Raw genomic sequence first — 21,612 nt, 5'->3', positions numbered from 1 at the left:
ATTTGTTGTATATTGAAAAACCACATATAATACAAAGGGTTTAGGCTAAACTTGACCGCTGTAGGTATAGAATCCTCCTTAGCAAATTATAATGACTCCAGTCTTTTGGTTCATTAAAATAAATCTATGACCAAAATAACATTTTTCAGATGCAATATAGACAATATTATTTTGCAGTTCTATCCTCACTAACTTTATCCTATTACCATGCTAGTATAGAGGCATTTGGACTAAACAACTAATCTATAAAATCTGGTCCAACCCTAAGGTTTTTTGTTTTATTATACCAAAATTATACAAATGCTAAAACATTTTTATTATCCTCTGACTTACTTTGCATCTTTTTTGGCTATGAAACACATGATTACAATATGACATTAACATGTAACTCAAAATATTTAAAATGCTACTTTTTTCCATTATTCTGGTTCGGACAGAATATTTTTTTAAAGTTCAATAACTTACCATGCTCAAAATCCTACATGGTTTTGTAATGTTAATTTTTATTTCCTTTTCCTGTGATTTATTCATGATGTTTCATGAATGCTGCCCAAATTCGGTTTATTTGGTTCAAGATGCTGCAGTGGGAAGTAGGTCACTGACTGGGGGATACAACAGATCTGGCCTCTAGTGCTGGCTCCAGGTAGCTTTGTGGCCTTGAGAAGATATCTGATATCTCTGGGCTTCATTTCTCTCATATTTAAAAGGCAGGGGCTGGACAGCTGATCTCCGAGGTTCCTTCCGGCTCCACTTTCTATGACTTGCAGTTTGGTTGCCATGAAGTCAGCAGAGGGAGCACTTTTTCTACATCTCATAAATTTTGACTATTATTTCAACACCTTTCAAAAATCAAGGGGTTTGTGAAGAACATTATTGAAACTAAATACTGACAATCTTTTGCACAGTTGGTATCAAATCACACATTTGATTATAAACTTGAGAGAAGTCTAGAAATAATTATTTCTGTTCCTTGAATTCCATGATAAAGTTCCACAAGAGAATTATTTTATAAAGGTTAAGAAGCTAAAATATACCGAGAAATTAACCACCCCTAAGTGATAGAGTATTTATACGGGATCCAGTGAAAGAGAAGCACCAGACCACACAACAGAGGCTACCTGGTGTCAAAGATGAAAAGCGAAACATCCGTCAGTCATAAAAACATTAGCAAACTGGGTCTTACGTACACCATGGAAGTGACTGGTAGGTTTTCCTTTTGCACTTTTCATGTAGATACATTGGGAACAAGCAAGTAGACACAGCCAGAGCCTGGAGGCTTGCAAGAGATTACAAATGTGTGATATCAAGCCAGTGACAAATAAAGTTGTGTATCTGAGAACCTAAATGACTTTTATCCCTATATTCATAGATTATCTTAAAACTATCCAAGCATCCATTATGTCTTTTTAATTATTAGACAATCTCATAGCATACGTATATTAAAGTTTTTATTCCTTAGTAAGAATTTTAAAATCACAAAATAGCGTGGCAATATTTATTTTAGGTAATAGAATTTGTGGAGTGCTGAAAATACTAGAATATAAAGATAATTTCTAGTTTATCTTCACATACTAAACTTTTCTAAACCAGCTGGTTTCTTGCAGACAGTGTTTATTTTTTTTTAATAATTTAAGACAGCATAAGCTTGTACCAAGCATAAGCATTGTAACAAAAGTGCAACTTTTCAGCAAATCCTCCCCCAAAGATATTTTAACTCAAAATATCATTAGCACATATTTTCTCCCTACAAAAATAGCATGTCAGACATCATTAATTGGATGTATTAACAACTATGTACATAAGAGCCACCTTGTAGGCTAAGAGTTTAACGTTGTTTAAACACAGCGTTTGAGGCAAACAGTAGCAACAGCAGCAGCAAATGCACCAAACTGACTAAAAGACCCAGATATTTTCTTCACTCATAGTCAGACTGTTGTGTCTCACCCCTTACATAACATTCAAGTGAGATTTCTCACAGTGCTACCTTGGCAACAAACTAAAAATATCTAGACAAGGTCTTGGTTTAAGCCTTATTAAAAAAGCTTTCTTTGTGATTATCTGGTATCTGGTTTGGTCTCCAGAAAATACATAGACTTGGAGATAGGAAGGCCTCACAGGGCTTCATTCCACATCTTTACAGCATTTCCAACCCAAACGGACCAGTTTAATGCTTTCCTCCTCCACTCTTGTGAATTAACAGAATACAGGATAAATCAGTTCGGACTTGTTTTCTTTTCTTTTTTTTTCTTTACAGTTCAGTGCACATTCTTTTTTTTTTTTGTTTTTTAACACCAAGATGATACAAACTTAGAAACATGATGGATTAAATAATGACAGGGTGAAAATAGATGCACTCAATTTCATATATATATATATGAAATTAAGATGAGTTAATTCATTCATGGTCAATTTCTCAATAAAGTGCTAGCAAATGTACTGAGAATGACTCTGGCCTTCCTCATCCATCTCCTTCCCTGACTTAGTTCTGACGTTGGCCCAACTCCGCATCTCTTTAAACAAGCGCAAGTTACTAAGAGACACCATTCAAACCACTTCAGAATAGGCTGCAAAGTGAGCGACTGCATCCTCACCTCTTCCTCTTTGAAAAATATACGCCTTTCGAAAAGCTGAACATTATAAAATAGTGAAGACTAAGTTGAATTCTAAAAGGTCCTCCTTCTAGTTGTGGAAATCTTCCTAAAGCAAGCAGGACAGCTTTGAGACGCAGGCAGACAGCCGCTACCTGCGGTTCCACGTCAGCTCCGCCGCCACCTTTCCCTTACCCTGGTTCAGCGAGCTCACTCGCAGAGCAGACCCTTCTCACTTCCTCGAGAATTCGGTTCTATATTTTATATTTTAAAAGACAATGGAACGTGGCCTAAAAGAAGGCAAAACTTACTATGGGGAGCTCTTTAAAGAAAAAAGAATACCTATGAGGTTCTTTTACAGCTGGTGGGAGAAGAAAGGGATGTTAGTGTGTGGAGGTTGGTGGGCGGTGAGGGATGAGCAAAACAGGAACTCCAAACGTACACAAAACACCTGTGGGTTTTTTTTTTGCTTGTTTTGTTTTGTTTTCTTTTAAGCCCGTCGTGCATCTCTTACATTTCCTCCCTTTAAAACGTTAAGGGTGTTTTATTATGATTCCGCGTGAACCCGGGTCCCTTCTAAGGGGAGCAAGGATTCAGGGGGTTTCCTTTCCTGCCTGCGAGGGATCTTCCTGAGCGGAGCTCTCCGGGTTCCCCGGCTCGCAGCGGCCGGCGAAGGGCAGGTGGGTGCGGCCGTGCGGGGGTGGGGGGTGCAGCGCCCCAGGGGGCGCCACCTCGTGCGGCAGGAGGGTCGCGGCGGCGGCGGCTGCCGCCTTCTCGGGAGGGGGCGACAACACGGAGGACAGGCAGGGGAAGGCGGCGGCGGCGGCGGCGGCAGCGGCGGCGGCGGCGGCGGCGGCGGCCGGGGCGGGGATGCCGGGGTACAGCAGTGGGAACGGGGCGGCGGCCGCCGCCGGGTACAGGTACTTCTCCAGGCCGCTCTTGTCCAGGAAGGGCTGCACGTAGGCGGCGGCCGCCGAAGGCGAGAGGAAGTAGAAGGGCAGGCAGAAGGGGGCCGCGGCGGCCGCAGGCTGCGCGAAGGGCGCGCCCCCGCCTCCGCCGAACGCCACCAGCGAGCTGAGCAGGGCAGCGTCGGGTCTCAGCAGCGCGGCCGGGGCGGCCGGGTCGGGCCCCAGGAGCGCGGCCGCCGCCGCCGCCGCGCCGCCCCCCAGGCCGCCGCCGCTGCGGGAATCCAGCTTCATCCTCTTGGGCGCCGGCGAGTCCTCCCCGGGGGGCTCCTGCTTGATGGTGACGCGGCTCGCCCCCGCGCCTTTGCCCTTCTCGCGGTCCGGCCGGGCCTCGGCCTCGCCGCCGTAGCCGCTGTCGGTGTCCGTGTCGTTCTCGGCGGCGAGCTCGGCGCTGGGCTGAGTCCGCTGGATGACCGGCACGCAGTGGGCGAGGGGCTCCAGCTTCTGCCCGGCGCGCTCCAGGCAGGGGGCGGCCCCGGACCCGGCGGGGGCGGCGGCCGAGGGCACGCCGGTGCCTTTGCTCAGAGGAACCTGTTGAGTCAACAGCTGGGGGGTGGGCAAGAACTGGGTGGCCACGGCGTGCAAGTGGTTGATCAGCTGGACACACCGCGGCTCCCTGGGCGTCCAGCTCTCAAACCGGGCGAGGTATTGCAAGACTTCTTTGGCGCATGTTTGAAATCCCGAATGGAACGCATCCAAGTCGGACTGAATGGGCGATTTCAGAGATCGCTCCCCTAGGATGAGGAAGGGGTGAGGGGCGGGGGTGCGAAACAGAGGAATGGAGGCAAGAAGAAAAATACCGACGTTAAAACATCTGCTTATCACGTGGGCCCTGCATTGACTAAAGTGATCTCGGTTTTTCCTCCGTATTCGAGTGATATAAGCCACCGGTTGCCCAGAGGTGGGAGGAGTGGGGAGGGGGGGAGGCGCTCTACTCCCCGCTGAAAAACCGAAGTGGAGAAGGCGCAGCCGCCACTTTAAATACAAATCTGACTCCTCTGAGTTCGGCTGAAAGCCTTTAGGATGCTTCGGGAAATGGGCACTTTCCAGTGAAGGGAAAGTGTAAGCAATTTAACAAATGAAAGTGAGCCCGTGGGCCCCAGGAAGGAGGTGGGGCTGGGGGAAGAGTCCTAACACTGCTCCTCTGTGGGCTGCCCGGCTTCCTCGGGGTGGGCTGGCCTCCCTGAACTGACTTACCATTCTGTAAAGCAATTATCTTCTGATGCTGCTGCTCTGTTAAGGCTGTTAAAGCTTTTAAGTGTTTCAAAGTTAATTCCAAGACCACCGCTTTCTCCAGGTGCCCCAGAGTCTGCAGTGCAAAAAAAAGAAGGGGGCACTTGGTGACTTAAAAACACACATTTGGCTTCACTGGCTCTCCAGTCAGCACAGCAACTTAAGCAAACACTTTGAAAGAAGTACTATTCCTATACTTCTTGAGCTTTCCACAATACAGGTTATAAATGATTTCTTGCCTTCAGTTGTGAACACCTACTCTTGAGTTTGCAGGAAACTCTACCCTATAGCACAGGTTGTAAGGAATCTGATATTTACATTTATCCTTATATGTCTGGGAGTAGTACCAGGCTATTAACACGCCCTTGGAGAGCGGCAAAGAATAAAAATCTGCATCTTACTGTCAACTTTAGATGTTCAGGCAGTAAGTCTTTCAGCTGAGCGATGCATTCATTAATTCGGTCTCTTCTTTTCTTTTCTATTAATCTGTGCGGTAATTTGTAGGTATCCTTAATATATGAGAGTCATGGAAGAGAGAAAACAATAAGCTAAACATTCATTTACTGGATATTACAATACCGCCGCCCCACCACCACCACCAAAAAAAAAAAAAACACTATGTGAGAAACTATGCCCAAGACAACTCTTTCCTCTGGACTGTTCTGAAATGCAATTTAAATTCAGGTATGATGTTTAATCTCCCCTTGAGAGTATCCCGCAAACCACTTAAAATTCACAGTCGGGGAAGCTCAGGGGCTGGAATATATTTGCGGGCAGAGCTTCGCTGTGAAATCAATGGCCCTAATTAACTGTCCAGGCAGGTTATGGGGAACATCAGAAACTTACACTTACCTTGCTATCGTCTCGCTTCATGCTCCTTTTGGGTTTACACATATACAAAGAGGGATAATCCAGTCTGCAAAACAGAAATCAGCATCAGGCATCCATTCGGGGAGGGGCTCTGCCCTCGCCCGCTCCATACCACTTTCTGGAGAAGAAAAAAATCAAACTGAAGCCTAGACAGATATTCGCAAGGGTGCGTGCACCTTACCCTATAAAATCTCTATGTTCCAGTAACTGTCTCTCTTGCAAATGAGGAATTCCTTCGTCCATGTTCCACCGCTGTCCGTTTCCTCTGTTTCGATTTTTGGGGTTCTGTTCTATAATCTGTGGGACGGTAGCTTTGGGAGATCTTGGGGGGATCTGTACGTCTCCAGTCTCTCTCTCTCTCTCTCTCTCCCTCTTCAGTGCAGTGTTGAAAGTGTGAAGCGGTTGGTCCCCTCCTCCCACCGTGCTCGCTCTCTCGCACACACACGCACACACACGCACGCACACTCGCGCCGGCCCCACTGCGCTGGTAGTTTGCTCTCACTCCGGGCAGTGTTTGGCCACAGGGCACGCGCGTCGCCGGCCAGACCAGCACCCAGCTCACGTGCGGAACGTACCATCCGCGGTCCAGCCCGGAGGGGGGCGGGGGAGGAGGGGCCGGGCCGGGAGGGGGCGTCTGGAGAAAGCTGCGAGGGAGGGCAAACGGCGGGAGGGGGCGGGGACACCTGATCAGGGCCACCGGAAAGGAAAAACAACTTCAGCCAAGCTATTCATCTTCCCGAGGGCGGTGCAGTCAGCTGGGGGAGTGTGGGGGGGGGGGGGCGCCGGGGGGTGCAGGGCAGCCAGGGCTTCCTCGGCTCGGAAGTGCGACTGTCTCAATCCGTCCGTCATTGCGGTTCGGGAACGTGAACGTGGCTTTTTGCTTTTCCACCGACTGTGCTATTGGTTTGGACCAGAAAAAGGAAAGAGAAAGAGAATTCGCGGTGGGTCAACTTCAGTCCCAAAGGACAATTTGGAGACTTGTTTGCTCACCGCTCGGTGGCCGGCGGGGACCCCTTAGCCCTGATTGGAGGTTGCCCCGAAAGGGGACAACTTGAAATCCGCTCCCTGAAGGATTTAAAATAAACGAATATGTAGCCAGTGGGTCAGAATGTCGCAATCCAAGTGTCTTTCGGCCACACAGTGTCCCTGGGCCACCCAAACTTCCCGCAGCAGTCGGAATTGCGGTGCCACTAATCACAGCCGCAGATGACGACGTTTGGGGCCTCAGGCGCTCCCCGAGGAACGCGGCAGGGAGGGAGGGGGAGAGCATGGGGTGGCACGAGAGGGGCTACCGCGGAAAGCGATGCAGCATTATCATTCGCTGGCTAAACTCCGCCGCGCCTCGGGTGGCGCTGCGTGCCTTCCCCGCCCCCTCCCCCCTCGTGTGATAAGCGACTCCGGGAGTGTGCAGAGCCCACGTTTACTACCGCTGGCACCTCCAAAGCCTCCCTCCTTAATCTTGTCTCAAACGGGTACCAGCACAGGGCCAGCAACGTGATCCGACCTGCAGCTGCTGCCACATCACTGCGCGGGGAACCCGTGCGCGCGCGCGCTCGCCCTGCAGCCGCGGCGCCCGGCGCGGGGAAAGCACAGGCCGGCACCAGCCGGGCTACCTTTCCCCAGAGCCACCCCGGGAGCATGACTCACTGCTAGTGAGAGTTACCGGGAGGTGCCCGCAGTTGCGCACTGCCCCTGCCGCTTGGAACAGCGGACGGCAAGGGGCCTTGGAGGCCGCGGGGAAAGCGCGTCCTGCGGGACTCCCGGGTCTCCGGTCCCGCTGCCGCCGCTCGGGTCTGCCAGGGCGGGGATGGAGAGAATAGATATTAATCTCTCTATATACAGGTAGATAGACGGCAAACCAAATGTCTTTCCTTCCTGCATTCTCCCGGGTGATCCCCGAAACATTCTTTATTGCCAGTGGCGCGTGAACCAAGGGGAGAATTACGCCGAATGCACGCGCACCGGGGCGCAGCAGGGACTGGGGCCGTCGCTACGTGTCCCACGGCCCGCCCCGCCGAGCGCGGGTTCCGGGGACGGATCTGGGTCGCGGGAAGCGGCGGCTGGGAGGAGGTCACGTGTCTGCAGGAGTCGCGTCTCTTCCCAGCCTCCGGGAGCCGCCGGGGCCGCGGTCGCGGCCGCGCTGCTGCAGTCTCCCGAGTCCTGGGCGGAGACGCGCCGCGTCTGGCTTCGTGACTCCGGCGGCGGCGGCGGCGGCGGCGGCGGCCCAAGCTCACCCCCGCGTGAGGAGACGCTCGCGGTCCGTCCACTTCATCTGCTTAGAGGGCCCTTTAAGGTCTCTCGACTTTCTCCAAGAGGGAGGCTTATTTGCACCAAGTAGGCAATTTAATAATGATAATACTTAAAAGAAAAAGTATTTTTAAAAAAATCCTAATTCTACTTTATACCTAGAGCCAGCCTCTCTCTTGTTTTCAAGTGATTGTGTGATTAATTCCCTTTGGTAGGGAGGACAATTTGTAGTCCTAAAAGCGGCATACCCCTGCAGCACTGTATCGTTTTGTCCTCTCGTTCTAAATTGACACCCCCTCCCCCCCAAAAAAGCAGAGGAGGCGGGGGGAGGGATGTCGTCACGGTGAATAATTTTTAAAAATGAAATACCGGCTCCCCTTATAGGTTTCTGACAGTTTGGAGAAGGAAGAGGGTGTAAATGAATATAAGTATGGCTGGAGTATTTAGGGAAAATGAAGTGAAGACTAGATCACTGCATCTTGGCTCTGTCGGTAGAGCGGACCAGACAGAAGTCAGACGGCTCATCAGGGCAAACCTTAGGGGGCAAGTCTGGGGCAGACTCGAAGGCAATAGGAGAAATTGGGAAGGAAGTCTAGAAGATCAGAGGTGTTAATTTTGGATGTAAGCTTCCCCTAATTCAAAGGCAAAGAGGCCTTGCTGCAAATGAAGCCTTTCCTGTTACCACTCTTATCTCCCCTCTCCCCATCTCTTCTGTTCCAACATTTCTGTTTTCTCTTTCACTCCTTTCTTTTTCTGATACTCAGCTCAAGCTGTAAGTGGAGTCTTTTCTAATGTTTGGTCTCCTTTGTTATTCTCAGTCCTTTTCTTCTTCTTCCCTTTTTCATGCCCACCTTTTTATTCTTGTTTCCCTTTTACTTTTCTTTTTTTTCACCTTATATTTTTCTCTTTCTACCTTTTCCTCCATTAAATGTCTGCTTTTACTCTTTCCCTGTAGCTTTTGTTCTCTTATTTGCTTTTTGTCTTTTTAAATTTCTCACCTTGATCACTCTTCTTGCTATTCACTCCCCTTAAACTTGAGTCCTACTCTTTTCTTTCTCAGACTTTTGCCTTCTGGAACATCGAGGCTCTGAATGTCCCTTTGCTGCAAGGAGGACGTAACAATAGCTAACAAATATATAGCATTTAAGATTAGAGTCCAGACACCATTCTAAGGGCTTTTAATATAGTAACTCATGAATCCTTTCCACAATCTTATAAGGTAGATACTATTATTGTCTCCATTCCTCAGATGAGAAAACAGACACATAGGGAGATTACAAAATATGCCCATGGTCCCAGACCCAGGATTTAAGCACAGACAGTAGGCTCCAGTGTCTGTGCCCTTCACTATTACTGCCTGATGTGAATAGTGAGGCCCAAGATCTAAATGTTAACTAGCTGTTTCAGGAGTGTTTTTTAATTTACCAGTGTGACTGTGCACATTTGTTGTAGTGTGTATGTGTGTTCAAATGTATTGGAGCTCATGGTAGAGAAAGAAAAAGATATGAAAAAAAGAAGGGTGGCAGTGTTTTGTCAGTAATTCCATTGGCATCTAGCTCCAAATGTATTGATTTAAACCCAAATATCTTGATTAATTGTTATAATTTCATACATATGGACAGATGGAAGTACAGTTTAGAAAAAGGCTAATGATGACCAGCAGTTCATTTCCACTGAGCAAACTAAGCCAAACTCTAATGTGAAGGCTCAGGTTAGTAATAGGAAAGTTCACCTGTGGTGAGGTTAGAAAGGGAAAAAACTCCCCTGTCTAACAAAGGAACAGAAGACTAGAATGTCCTCTTTGGGTATGTTTAAAAATAGGTTGAGTCTTATCTTTTCAGGAAGGTTTAATACCGTCCTGCTGAAAGCCAAGGAGCTGCAAGAGGAGTTCAAAACCCCTTTGAGCCTATAATTAAAGAATTCTGTGATGCTTTGATTTCAATTAAAGATACCCATCTTTCTCCTTTTAAGGGTGGGGGGGGGAGCTGCTTCCATTGCTTTTTTTTGGTTAAGTAGGGAAATCACTACCTATAGAGACTCTAATTAAAGGAAACACCCCAGGTCCCACCCCTCTCTCCTCACCCCTGCCTAAGTATTCTAAGCCCGACACTCATTCTAGTCACCTTGTGACTTTGCAAGGTCTTATCATGTTTGCTTGCAAAGTCTTGAATTTCCTACAGAAAGCGAACTTTCCTGGGAGCATTAACGTTTCCATGGAGAAGAGGTTTTCTGCCTTTTTAGGGTTCTACAAGCCTTGCCACTCTCCTGGAGAGGTGACTAGGGTGTTTGGGACAAACTACCTGTGCATCTCTAATGGCTTTAAAGGCCCTGGATCTGCCCAGGGGTGTGGAGCCTCCTGCCTTTACTGTTGCAAAGATGTACCATCAGGTGTGCAGATGCCTTTCTTAATCACCTCTGTTTTGGGTAGTGGACAAGAATTTAGTCATTCTACATTATTTTACATCGAAAACGTCATCAATCAGTGTAAGAAAATCTAAAAGAAAAAGTTTAGGGTTGATGCTAAAATCAAGGTGGGGACCATGGGGGGCGGGGACCGGAGTGGGATGATAGATCAGGGATGTGTGAAGCCCCTCGGAATCCCTCCTTTGGGCGTGCACACTGCTCTCAGGGGGGAAAAGTTAGTGTTTTCAGGCACACCGCTGGAGGAAGGTACATTGCCTCACAGGAGGATCTTAGGAGAAGAGAAACCCCACTGCTATTCACCAGAAGCCAAATATGACTTTAAATCATTGATAATGCTATTTGCTAAAGGCACCAGATTTAAAATCCCAGAATAGAAAGCTGGGTTTTCTAGTTGCATCCTCAGCAAATTAGCACAAGTATCCCTATTTATAATCCCTTTCTTTTTCTTTCTTTCCCTTCCTTCCTTCCTCCCTCCCTCCCTCCCTTCCTCCCTTCCTCCCTTCCTTCCTTCCTTCCTTCCTTCCTGGCTGAGTTGTGTCCGGGTCTTTGTTGCTGCACATGGGCTTTCTCTAGTTACGGCGAGCAGGGGCTACTCTTCGTTGTGGTGCGCGGGCTTCTCATTGTGGTGGCTTCTCTTGCTGCGGAGCACAGGCTCTAGGCGCGCGGGCTTCAGTAGTTGTGGCTCGTGGGCTCTAGAGCGCAGGCTCAGTAGTTGTGGCGCACGGGCTTAGTTGCTCCGCAGCATGTGGGATCTTCCCGGACCTGGGCTCAAACCCGTGTCCCCTGCATTGGTAGGTGGATCGTTAACCACTGTGCCACCAGGGAAGCGCCCTGTTTAATTTGTAAAAGAATTTCAGTCTTTCTGTAGACTATCAATTAATGTGTTTTTGTGGTTGTAAACATACACATGAATCACATTTTATGTTTATGTAACATTGCTCAAGAAGTTTATACACTTATTAGTCTTTGCATAGCATCACAGAGCAGGTAATATTAAGTATAGGAAATGAATTTTATTACTGCTGAAATTATCTGTAGTTTTGTGATTATCATAAACACTCATGCATGTGGTCCCGAATTTAACATATGCTCAATGTTCCTGGAGTTCTTACATACAAAAGACAGCTAGGGGAGAGCCAAGTCTAAGACCACTGTAGGGGGATCTCCCTGGCTCTTCTCTTCGTAAGCATTTGCCTGGTCCCTCCCATGCCCAGGTGCTTCTCATACTGATTGAGGTTGATCCAGAATGAGACCGGAAAAGTAGAGTGAGGAGCAGATGACAAATCCATAAGGATTTCCGCAAAGTGATCCCTGCCTTTTTCTGGGTTCTCCTGGCCTAGCTGTATAGTGGAAACAAGAGAGGCTGCATGAAGAGGGGGCCTTTTAATTCCTGTGTTTCCCTTGTCACTGCTGATGAAAATCCTTAGAAATGCTTCAGAGAGATACATGTTTGCGTTATTGTGTGAAACACAAATAGGAATAAGATATGCTAAACAGCCACTTACCTCACCTGCCCGTTAGGGACATGGTCCTTCAATCCATTTTCAGATGGTTTCCACCCAGTGCAGAGAGCTATCTGTAATAGAGACTGGCACTTTATAAAGGCAACAAAAAAACTAGATTTAACCTACACTTAGAACTATTGGTATAAATTTTATTCAATAGTTAAATTAAAACAAGAATTCATATATAATTACCAAAAAAGTATTATGTTCCTGATATTAACTTATAATCCTCATTCACAAGGAAACTAATGGAAACCTACGCTAGGTGTGAGTATCAGTTAAGAACTGCATTTGAGCCAAAATGACAGCAGCTTAAACAAATTAGGAATTTCTTTTTTGGTCCCATAAAAGAAGTCTAGAGGAAAGGAGTCCAGGGGTGATGTGAAGTAGTAATAGTGCCATCACTATCCCAGACTTATGCTCCATTCTACACCAGCTTCCATCCATCCTCAAGATTGCCTCATAGTCATAAGATGGCTGCTGGAGCTCCTGCAGGGAAGGATAAAAGAGTGTCTACCAGCTGAGCAAGTCTCCTTTAAAGAGCTTTTCTTATAAGCTCTACCCAATGACTTCTGCTTTGTCCAATCCTATCACAAGGGACTAGAAATACAGTTTTTTATTTAAGGCTCCTCCAATAATGTAGAGAGTTCTTTAGTAAAGAGGGAACAGAGAATGGATATTGGGTTGGCACTTGCCATCGCTGTGGTGGTCCAACTAAAGGAAATAACTTGTTCGGGTTCTCTTTTTTTTTTTCTTCAGTGGGTCGGTTTTTCTCCACTATGCCATATGTGTTGGCAGTGTTCCTTTATTGTATGAGGGTATTTAATACCAATTTCAGAAAATTTTCAGTCTTTCCATCTGCAATTGCGCATATTTAACTAACTCCTTAAGCCATGGTCTTTAACATCTGTATTTTTAAGTTCTAATAATTGCAGAAATCTGCTTAGGGAGGGAACTTAAAAGGCTTTGCTCTACTTCCAGTAGAATGCAAATTGCAGCTGCGTGTTTTCTGGGAAATGGTTGTCTTCCTTTTAATGTAGTGGCATCTGTCCTCTAGCTATGCCTTCTGCCCCCGACATTTGAATTGAAGAGAGCAGCTTCCAGCAAAAATGCACCTTCTGATAGTTCCCACCTGAAGGGAGTTGGATTTTGCTCTTCATCTACTTCGAGACACGTTGATATAGGATACAGTGGCTTTGGGGTCAGGAGATTAGGAGAAGAGCTTTGTGACTGTGTTGGGTTCTGGAGCAAATGGGGGAGGAGAGAAGAGGTATGTGAGTACAGTAGAATGGGAGCAGCGGAGCCAGTCTCTAAGGCTGGAATTGGGAGGTGAATTCTGGAAGAGAATGCAGCTTTGGAACATTTTAGTGGACAGGTATTAAGGCAGGTGTCTTACAAACATTAGTTAGTTCTCTCCATTCTTTGAATGAGGCACCACTAACTCCACTTTATAGATAGACAAACTCAGGTTTAGAGACTTCAGATAACTCGTCTTGTCTGTGTACTAAGTAGCAAAGCCAGGCAATAGGGAACCGAGGCCTGAGGTGTGCTCCTGGGGTTGTCACCGGCAGGAGTCTAGGGTTCTAACAGCCACCTTCTCCCTTCAGCCCCCAAGGGGATCCCCCAGCCAAGACTTTCACCTCCCTTGGTAAAGCCCCTTCTCCAGGCTTTGGGAGCCATCCCCAGAGGCTGTTTCGAGGAGTTGCTGAGAAATGAAGAAAGTGGTGAGAGGGGCCGTTCTTGATCCCATTCTAGTTGTGGAGTGGTGTTCCTGACATTTGAGTGGGAATTCTGGGTGTATTTCCCCACAGATAGACACATGGATAAAGGTTGTGGTTAGCCCACTGGATAAAGCTGCCCAATGTCTTGGAATCTGCTATTCTATCTTCATCTGTTAAACTGATATTTATTGTACACTGTGAGGGGCATTAGGGATTCAATATGGAACCTTGTCTGCAACAACCTTAGGATCTAATGGATCATAATTTCTTAAAGAAGGGCAATCACTGAGGAAGCTGAGTAGTTATCCTAAAGCCTTCACGTATTCCAAAGGCAGTACTCAGATACCTCCTCTTTGGTGCATTTGAGAATCACTTACAGCTATGCTTCTCAAGAATGCACTTTAGAAATCATTCCAGAAGGTGTAGTCAGTGACCTCAGTCTATGGATAAGCCTTGTCCTCCTGTAATCAAAACATCCCTGAATGGAAAGATGGACAAGGAAAATACTATCTGCGCCGCTCCCATAAGCTGTCGAGACCATCATTACCCTCCCCCCATTTGCCCTGACTTTCTGATGTTGGTGGGAACGCCCCCTTACCCACCCCCTCCAAGCATATACAGCTTTATATGCTCTTGATCTGCTCTGTCTCTGATTCTGCCATCTCCCATGACATATACTGTGATCTTCTCTTCTCATAGCTTAGCGTTTGAACTTTCTCTCTTTGGTATTTGAATCTAAACTTTGCCCTGTGGCTTTTAAACTGGTTTGCCTTCTTGGTGTTCCGCATCCTCTGTCGTCTCCTGTAAGAAGCTCCTGCTCCATCCCAGTCACTCAGCCCTCACCCTGACCCCAGCTGCCTGGTCGTTTCCCTAGCAGCCTCCTTTTAGGGGGAGATTTGGACAGAACTTGGCTTAACTGACTTCCTCTGCTCTAGAACAGGTTGGAGCAGTTTTGAAAAAGATGATAAGCCATTACAATGGCTCTGAGCATCTAGGGCACAGATTTTTACATCCAGCCAAAGGGCACACCTTCCTCACCATCATACTGTTGACTTCCTTACTTCTTCTTTGGCCTCAGTGCTTCAATCTGGAAAGGAGCCCTGGTAGGGCTGGCCGCTCGGGGCAGCCTGAGGGCCACAACCCCTTCCAGCTACGTGGAATGTATGGTAAATTTAACAAGATGGCTTGACCTTAAAGCCAAAAACTTGGTGGTCATTTTTGACCCCTTCATCTCCCTTATTCCCCCCGTCCAATTAATAACAATGTCCTGTAGATGCCACTTCTTTGTTTTTTTTAAATTCATTCATTCATTCATTCATTTTTGGCTGTGTTGGGTCTTCGTTTCTGTGCGAGGGCTTTCTCTAGTTGCGGCGAGCGGGGGCCACTCTTCATCGCGGTGCGCGGGCCTCTCACTGTCGCGGCCTCTCTTGTTGCGGAGCACAGGCTCCAGACGCGCAGGCTCAGTAGTTGTGGCTCACGGGCCTAGTTGCTCCGTGGCATGTGGGATCTTCCCAGACCAGGGCTCGAACCCGTGTCCGCTGCATTGGCAGGCAGATTCTCAACCACTGCGCCACCAGGGAAGCCCTAGATGCCGCTTCTTAAATGTACATTAAATCCATCCTATTTTTTCCATCCTCACTGCCTATACCCTAGAGCAAGCCCCCATAATTTCTCACCCCCAATACTGCGAGAACTTCTTAACCTCCTTTAACCCTTGAACAGTTGGGGTTTAGTAAGGAAAACAGAAACCATTCTAGATATTTCAAGTGGGAGGGATTTAACAGAGGGGATTAGAAGCATTCGTAACCTTTGGATACATAAGCTAAGGCAATCAAGGTTGGGAAAACCAGCTACTAACTTTAAGGAAATCTTGACAGCCAGATATTTTAGGGTAACCTGAATGCCATTGAGCTCAGCTGCCTGCCTTGCTGAAGAGGCTGAGTTGCAGGAGCTTGCCTGGAAGCCAGTGTGAACCTCACATCTGCACACAGCTGCTGACACCGCTGGAGAAACATGGTGTGTCTCTTCCACTTTCCACCTCTTGCACAAGGGCCTCTCACTGGCATCATCTAAACTCCCCTGTGGGCAAGGGGGAGTGCAAAATGTCATTCCCAACTTCCCACCTGTGATGAGAGCCCACGGAGAAGGCAGTGGATCTGGGGTGGAGTTGACAACAGACATCTCACCCCCACATCCACTGTGTAGGCATGCCTTCTCCCTCCACCACACCTAATTCAGTTCAACACTGTGACCGGAGAGGTCTTTCTGTCCATGTCATTCCCTTCATCAAAACCATTTGTTTCCCATTTCCATCAGGTTAAAATAAAAATAAAAACTCTGGGTGGCCTGAGAAACACTGTATGACTTGCCTCTATACATCCTCTGTGTCATCTCTCATTTCTCTGCCTCTTTTCTATACCCCAGCATGCCTACTTCCTTTCAATTTTTCTTTTTTTAATGTACCCTGAACTTTCAGGTCCTTCACTAAGTTGTCCTGACTTCCCAACTGATTGGAATGCTTTTTCCCACGTCCCCAACTCCCTTCAACTCTCTTCCTCCTACTCATCCTTCAGGTGTCACCTGAACTGAAGCCTTGTTCCAGTAAAAGGCTTGAAGGACAAGTCATAACCCAGCCACATAGCATCTGAAGGGTCCTCATAGGTGCAGGAGGTGGAGAATGTCGTCTTGGCTCCCACCCTCCCATCCTCCTGCTGGGACTTCCCCATACTGGTGCGGCTCTGTTGAGCTGGGGCACCCTCACTGCACTTGGGGTGCTGCATATTTCTTTCTTGGCCTCACCAGGCATGTGAAGATCAGGAAGTAGGTAGCACAGAGGATTGAAAGGTGCTCCTGATATAGTGGGAACCCCAGGAGCCTGGCAGGGTCTTTAGTGGAGTGGTGGGCAGTTCTGCTGGGGTGTAGGGCCCGTGCCTCTGGAATGGCTGTTGTCACTGTGCCAGGATGGACATGTTCTGTGCCCAGAAGGCAGTAAACTCTGCCAGTGTGCTCCCTACAAGTCTTGGTAAGTTGGCGTTTCTGACTCACAGAATTTTACTTCCGTTCACAGTGTGCATGGGCAAGGCAGAGACTTCAGGGGCTGGAACTAGCCCAGCTGAATCCCACAGGTGCTCTAGAGACCGTGGGCTGGTGAAGTGACACCCAGGGCACGGCTCTGCGAGGCCAGAGGTGGGGAGGGGGTGCAAAGTTTGGCATGGCAAGCTGTGTTTACAGGTCTGCTGGGCTGAGTGGATCACGGGACGGCGTCATGGGGCAGTGCCAGGGAGCTCCGTTACCAGGAGTGCAGAAAGAGACAATCGCCGGGCCAGGATGAAGGAGTCAAGCCTCAGACTGTGGAACAAAGTGGGAGGGTGGGGAGCCAGTGAAGCAAACCCAACAGAATGCCAAACTGGTAGGCACAGAGGAGACAAGCAGTGAGGGGTCAGTGCAGACAAAAGAGAGCTGGAGCAAGTCGCGGGAGGCAGGACTCCGGTCGGCATAAGATGCTGCTGATGCAGGGGGATTCTCCCCGGGGTGGTCAGTCATGCTCCCGAGAGTCTGGAAATAGGGGCAGGACCACTTCCACCCTCACATCCCCAAACCAACTTTGCATTTACTCCTGGCGCTCACACTTGCAGAAACACAGAGGTCCCATTTCCCTAATTATGTATTCAGACAGACAGCATGGATTTTCCTGGTCACGAGGTTGCAAAATGAAGACTACGCCCATCAAACCCAGCCCGGGGATGGCGAGCCGTCAGCAGGCCTGGGCCTGAGTTCACACCCGCTCAACAGTCCTGCGTTGTCCTTGGTGATCCAGCCCATAAACTTCTGAGCCTACTGTGATTTTGGATAGTAATGCTAATGATTTTTCTGGGATCTGTGGTGTTTTAATATTTTAGAAATTCTGCCTCAGACATACTGAGAGTAATGAAATAGACACATCACATGTTTCTCTCCTGTTTCATATTATTTCATATTCCTGCTTACGGTGGCAGAGTGATGTAGGCTCTGGCTTTAAGACCAAGGAGACCTGCGTTCAAATGTTGTTTTCCCCTGACTAGCTGACCTTGGGCAAGTTATTAATGCATCAGTTTTCTCAAATGTAGCACAGGGGTACCGATGCCTACCTCTGCCTGGCTTTTGTGCAGGCTGGTGACAATGCATTCAGAACCCCTACAGCATGGTAGGTGAGCAGTAAATGGTAGCTATTATTGTCCTCTTTTAGCTGCCTGGTTAAAATTATGGGTATCATAGAGTATGGTTTGAAAATAATTGATAGATTAAGTAACATATTTTAAGTTCAAGAGGTAAACCTATCGCTTTCAATTATCCTTTCCTTTACTAATAGGTGAATAACAATAAAATAGAGGGCCAGACCTGTCACTGTGATTTTCCATTAATGAGATGTAGTTTTATTTCATGTGCTGGTTGAAAATAGGCAATACCGGCCACAACCTTATGATTTTTGAATCATACTTTTCAGAGTGCTCTTCTGAGAGGTCACACAGCTCCATATTTGTGCACGAATGTGGGGAGATGCTGTCAGCCCATGCTTTGTCATAAATTAAAGTCTTGTTCAGGTCTTAAACGAATGACATGCCTAAATTCAGTTTCAAGTTTTGTTATCCGGCCATGGAAGATACAGTGACTGATTTCTTTTTTATGCCATCTACCCTAAGAATATTAGCAAGCACTTTTGTAGCAGTTATTTGGTGCCGTGCTCTGTTTCAGTGTTTTACAAATATTAATTCATTTAATTGCTCAATGGTCCTTTGAGATGGGAACTGTGATGATGCCATTCAGAAAAGGGGGAAACTGAGGCACATGATGCAGCAATTTGCCCACGTCACGCAGCTAGTAAATGGCAGAGCCAGGGTTCCACAGTCTCTTGTTTTACAGCCTCTCTGCACAGCGGCCTCCCCAGTATCCAAAGGAAAATGGAACATTTCTATTCACCATCCATGACTTTTGTTTAGAGAAGAGAGGTTCATGGTGCCAGAAGGAACATGGGCTTTGGAGTCTGAAACTCTGGGCAGAAGGTTAAACTTTGCCACCCCTTGTTTGCCTGACCATGAAAGGCAACGCATCGAACTTCTGCAAACCCCAGCGTCCTCACTGTTTACAAAGTGGAGATATTATATACCTATTGTGAGCGTGACTAATATTATGTCTAACACATAGGAGATGCCCAAGAAGTATGTCCCTACCTTGTTTACTTAATATCTAAATATATCCAAATATGCAGTTATTGGTGGTTTCTTTTCTCCTGAAAATTAAATTCTTGACTTCTTTTAACTTTTTCAGCTTAAAAAAATAGGGTAAAATTGGATCACTCAGTTAATAATGTAGAGCATCTATGTGGAAAGCATCTTCTACATCGGTGCTGTTCAGTAGAACTTCTTGTGACGACGGAAATGTTCTATAACCTGTGCTGCCCTGTATGGTGGCCCCTGGCCTCATGTGGCTATTGAGCTTTTGAAATGTGGTTAGTTTAACTAAGGCACTGATTTTTCAATTTTATTTCATTTTAACAAATCGGAATTTGAGTTTAAACAGCCAGATGTGGTTAGTGGGTATTGTATTGCCTAGTGAAAGTGTAGATGCTTTAATCAGGTCCAAATAGTTGATCAGCAGATAAGTCTTTTAAGAAAGCCAAGTAAGTTTCTTTCTTTTCATTTGAATTTTGTTTTATTTTATTTTATTTTTTATACAGCAGGTTCTTATTAGTTATCCATTTTATACATGTTGGTGTGTATACGTCAATTCCAGTCTCCCAGTTCATCCCACCACCACCACCCCACCCCACCTACTTTCCCCCCTGGTGTCCATACGTTTGTTCTCTACATCTGTTTCTCGACCAAGTAAGTTTCTTAGCCTGTTCTTTTTCTAAGGTGTCTAAGACCTCCGTGTAGGAAAGAAAAAATATCAATTATCAAGCACAAATTCAGGCAAATAAACAGAAGATATAGCCCTCAGTCTCTAGGTTTTATGATATTTGACAGATCCATTTTAATTTTACTGGAACTCAAATGACATAACTTATCAACATTTTGATCATGAATTTGCTGTGAATATTTTAGTCACTTCCCATAAATAGATAGTAATATAATAATTTTAATACTGCAAACAATACCATATGCCTATTGGGTTTGTATGTAAGCAGTGGTATGTTGGTAAACGATTAACTGGTTCTCTAGGGAAAATGTGTGCATACAAAATGTTTGTGTGTATGCGTATAGTTTATTGTACGTTTTACTGTTATGAAGGATATGAAGCAAAGACTACTCCTTTAAACTCCAAGTAGCCAATTGATTCTCACTGAATGCTTTTATTGATTTTTGCCAAACTCTTTATCCCTTGCCAACCTATGGTTGCAATTAATTCACAACTGTAATGCCTACATGAATGTTCGTTGATTTTTTATTTGTTATGAGTTGCTATGTAAATGTTATGTCATTATGTTCATGAGTAAGGTGAAAGTGAAACAATGAAGACATTTGTTAGAACCTCACTCACTCATATCAGTGATATGAGCAACTTCTTTACTAAACCAGATAATTTTCACATTCTGGAAAAATATTTCCTGAAATTTTTGTGCTATTCACAAGCTGATGACTATAGACATGACACAATTTTAGGTTCAATCTGCATGATTAACATTTTCTCCTTCACTTTCTTGAGTCTAACAATTGACAAAATAATAACCCAAGCCCTAATTTGTAGCCCTTGCCAATTTCCACGGCATGCACATTCCCACCACTAGCAATTTCAAGCTACCAATGCAACATCACTGAACGCAGGGTTGGGAAGCTACAATAGACATAATTAATCTCAAGAGCATAGAGAATAGTAAAATGTAGTAAAACAATTAGGAAGTGATGAGTTTTGAGTATTTATTACTTTCATTCTTTTTTTCCCTTTTTAAAAAATTTAAAAAATTTTTTTAAATTTTTATTTATTTTTTTAACATGTTTATTGGCGTATAATTGCTTTACAATGGTGTTACTTTCATTCTTAATATGATTTATTGAGTTATGTTTATATAACCTAATTTCTAATAATGGCTAGCCCAGAATTAGTCTTGTGTTCATCAGCAATCTATTGAGGGGCCGCTCTGTGCCAGGGCTAAGTGCTAGGGCTATAAATATGAGCAAGGCCTGCCCAGGATATGCTCTTGCCCTCTTCTCTACCTACTTTTTCTCCCTGGATGATCTCAGCTAGGCTCATGGCTTTAATATCGTCTTTATGTTGATGACTTCCAGATTTATGTTTCTACCTCCATTTTCAACTGCAAGCTCCAGACTCATAAATCCAGCTGCCTACTTGATGACTCCCCTTGGATATCTTAAACTAGTTATCTTAAGCTTGACTATCTCAGCCGGAGACATCTTAATGTCCACCTTCTGCCCCAAATCCAACCACTCTTCCTCTATTCTTCACAATTCTTAGTCAGTGATTCTACAGTACACTAGTTGATTGAGCCCCAAATTTAAGACACATCCTTGGCCCTTCACTTTCTTTCCTTTCTGTATCCAATCCAACAACAAGTTCTGTTTTTTCTGTACCAAAATATTTCCTGAATGTGGACCGTCTTCACCATCTTCAGTGCTGTCAGCCTCGTCAGTTTCACTCTCTCCCCTTGGGACTAGGAAGAGACTCTCATTTGATCTTCTTGCTCCACTTTTTCCCTTATCTAACTTTACACACACTATGGAGAATTAACTCTTAAAAATATAACCCAGCTCATGTCACTCTTTTGCTTAAGATCTATCCAGTGGCTATTTATTACAATTAGAATAAAGTCCAAATTTCTTTCTGTGTCTGTGGTAGGCAGAATCATGGGCCCCCAAAGATGTCCATGTCCTAATCCTTGGAACCTGTGAATAAATATTTCCTTACACAGCAAAAAGAACTTTGCAGATGTAATTAAATTAAGGACCTTGAGATGGGGAGATAATCCAGGTGGTCCCAGCGTAATCACAAGGGTCCTTAAAAGTGGGAAAAGGCGGTAGAAGAGAGTCAAAGGGAGATGTAACTACAGAACGATCAGGGAGATGCA

General features: G+C 46.0%; 1 protein-coding gene and 1 long non-coding RNA gene across 2 annotated transcripts in view; one reads left to right on the top strand and one right to left on the bottom strand.

Moving 5' to 3' along the window:
- LOC103017622 (uncharacterized) overlaps positions 1–21,612 on the top strand; it is a 99,989-nt gene that overhangs the window by 11,864 nt on the left and 66,513 nt on the right. The window lies entirely within an intron of this gene.
- On the bottom strand, positions 1,432–6,278 carry BHLHE41 (basic helix-loop-helix family member e41). The gene is made up of 5 exons (XM_057556726.1): positions 5,838–6,278; positions 5,639–5,702; positions 5,188–5,295; positions 4,751–4,862; positions 1,432–4,287 (listed from the first exon to the last, which is right to left on the bottom strand). Exons 1-5 carry the CDS (start codon positions 5,897–5,899, stop codon positions 3,182–3,184), a joined length of 1,452 nt encoding a protein of 483 aa, XP_057412709.1. The 5' UTR covers positions 5,900–6,278; the 3' UTR covers positions 1,432–3,181.

The sequence above is a fragment of the Balaenoptera acutorostrata genome, chromosome 11 (assembly GCF_949987535.1).
Source record: "Balaenoptera acutorostrata chromosome 11, mBalAcu1.1, whole genome shotgun sequence".
Lineage (NCBI taxonomy): Eukaryota > Metazoa > Chordata > Mammalia > Artiodactyla > Balaenopteridae > Balaenoptera > Balaenoptera acutorostrata.
Note: the sequence above shows the minus strand (reverse complement) of the source record. Positions and strands in the feature narration are given on the sequence as shown.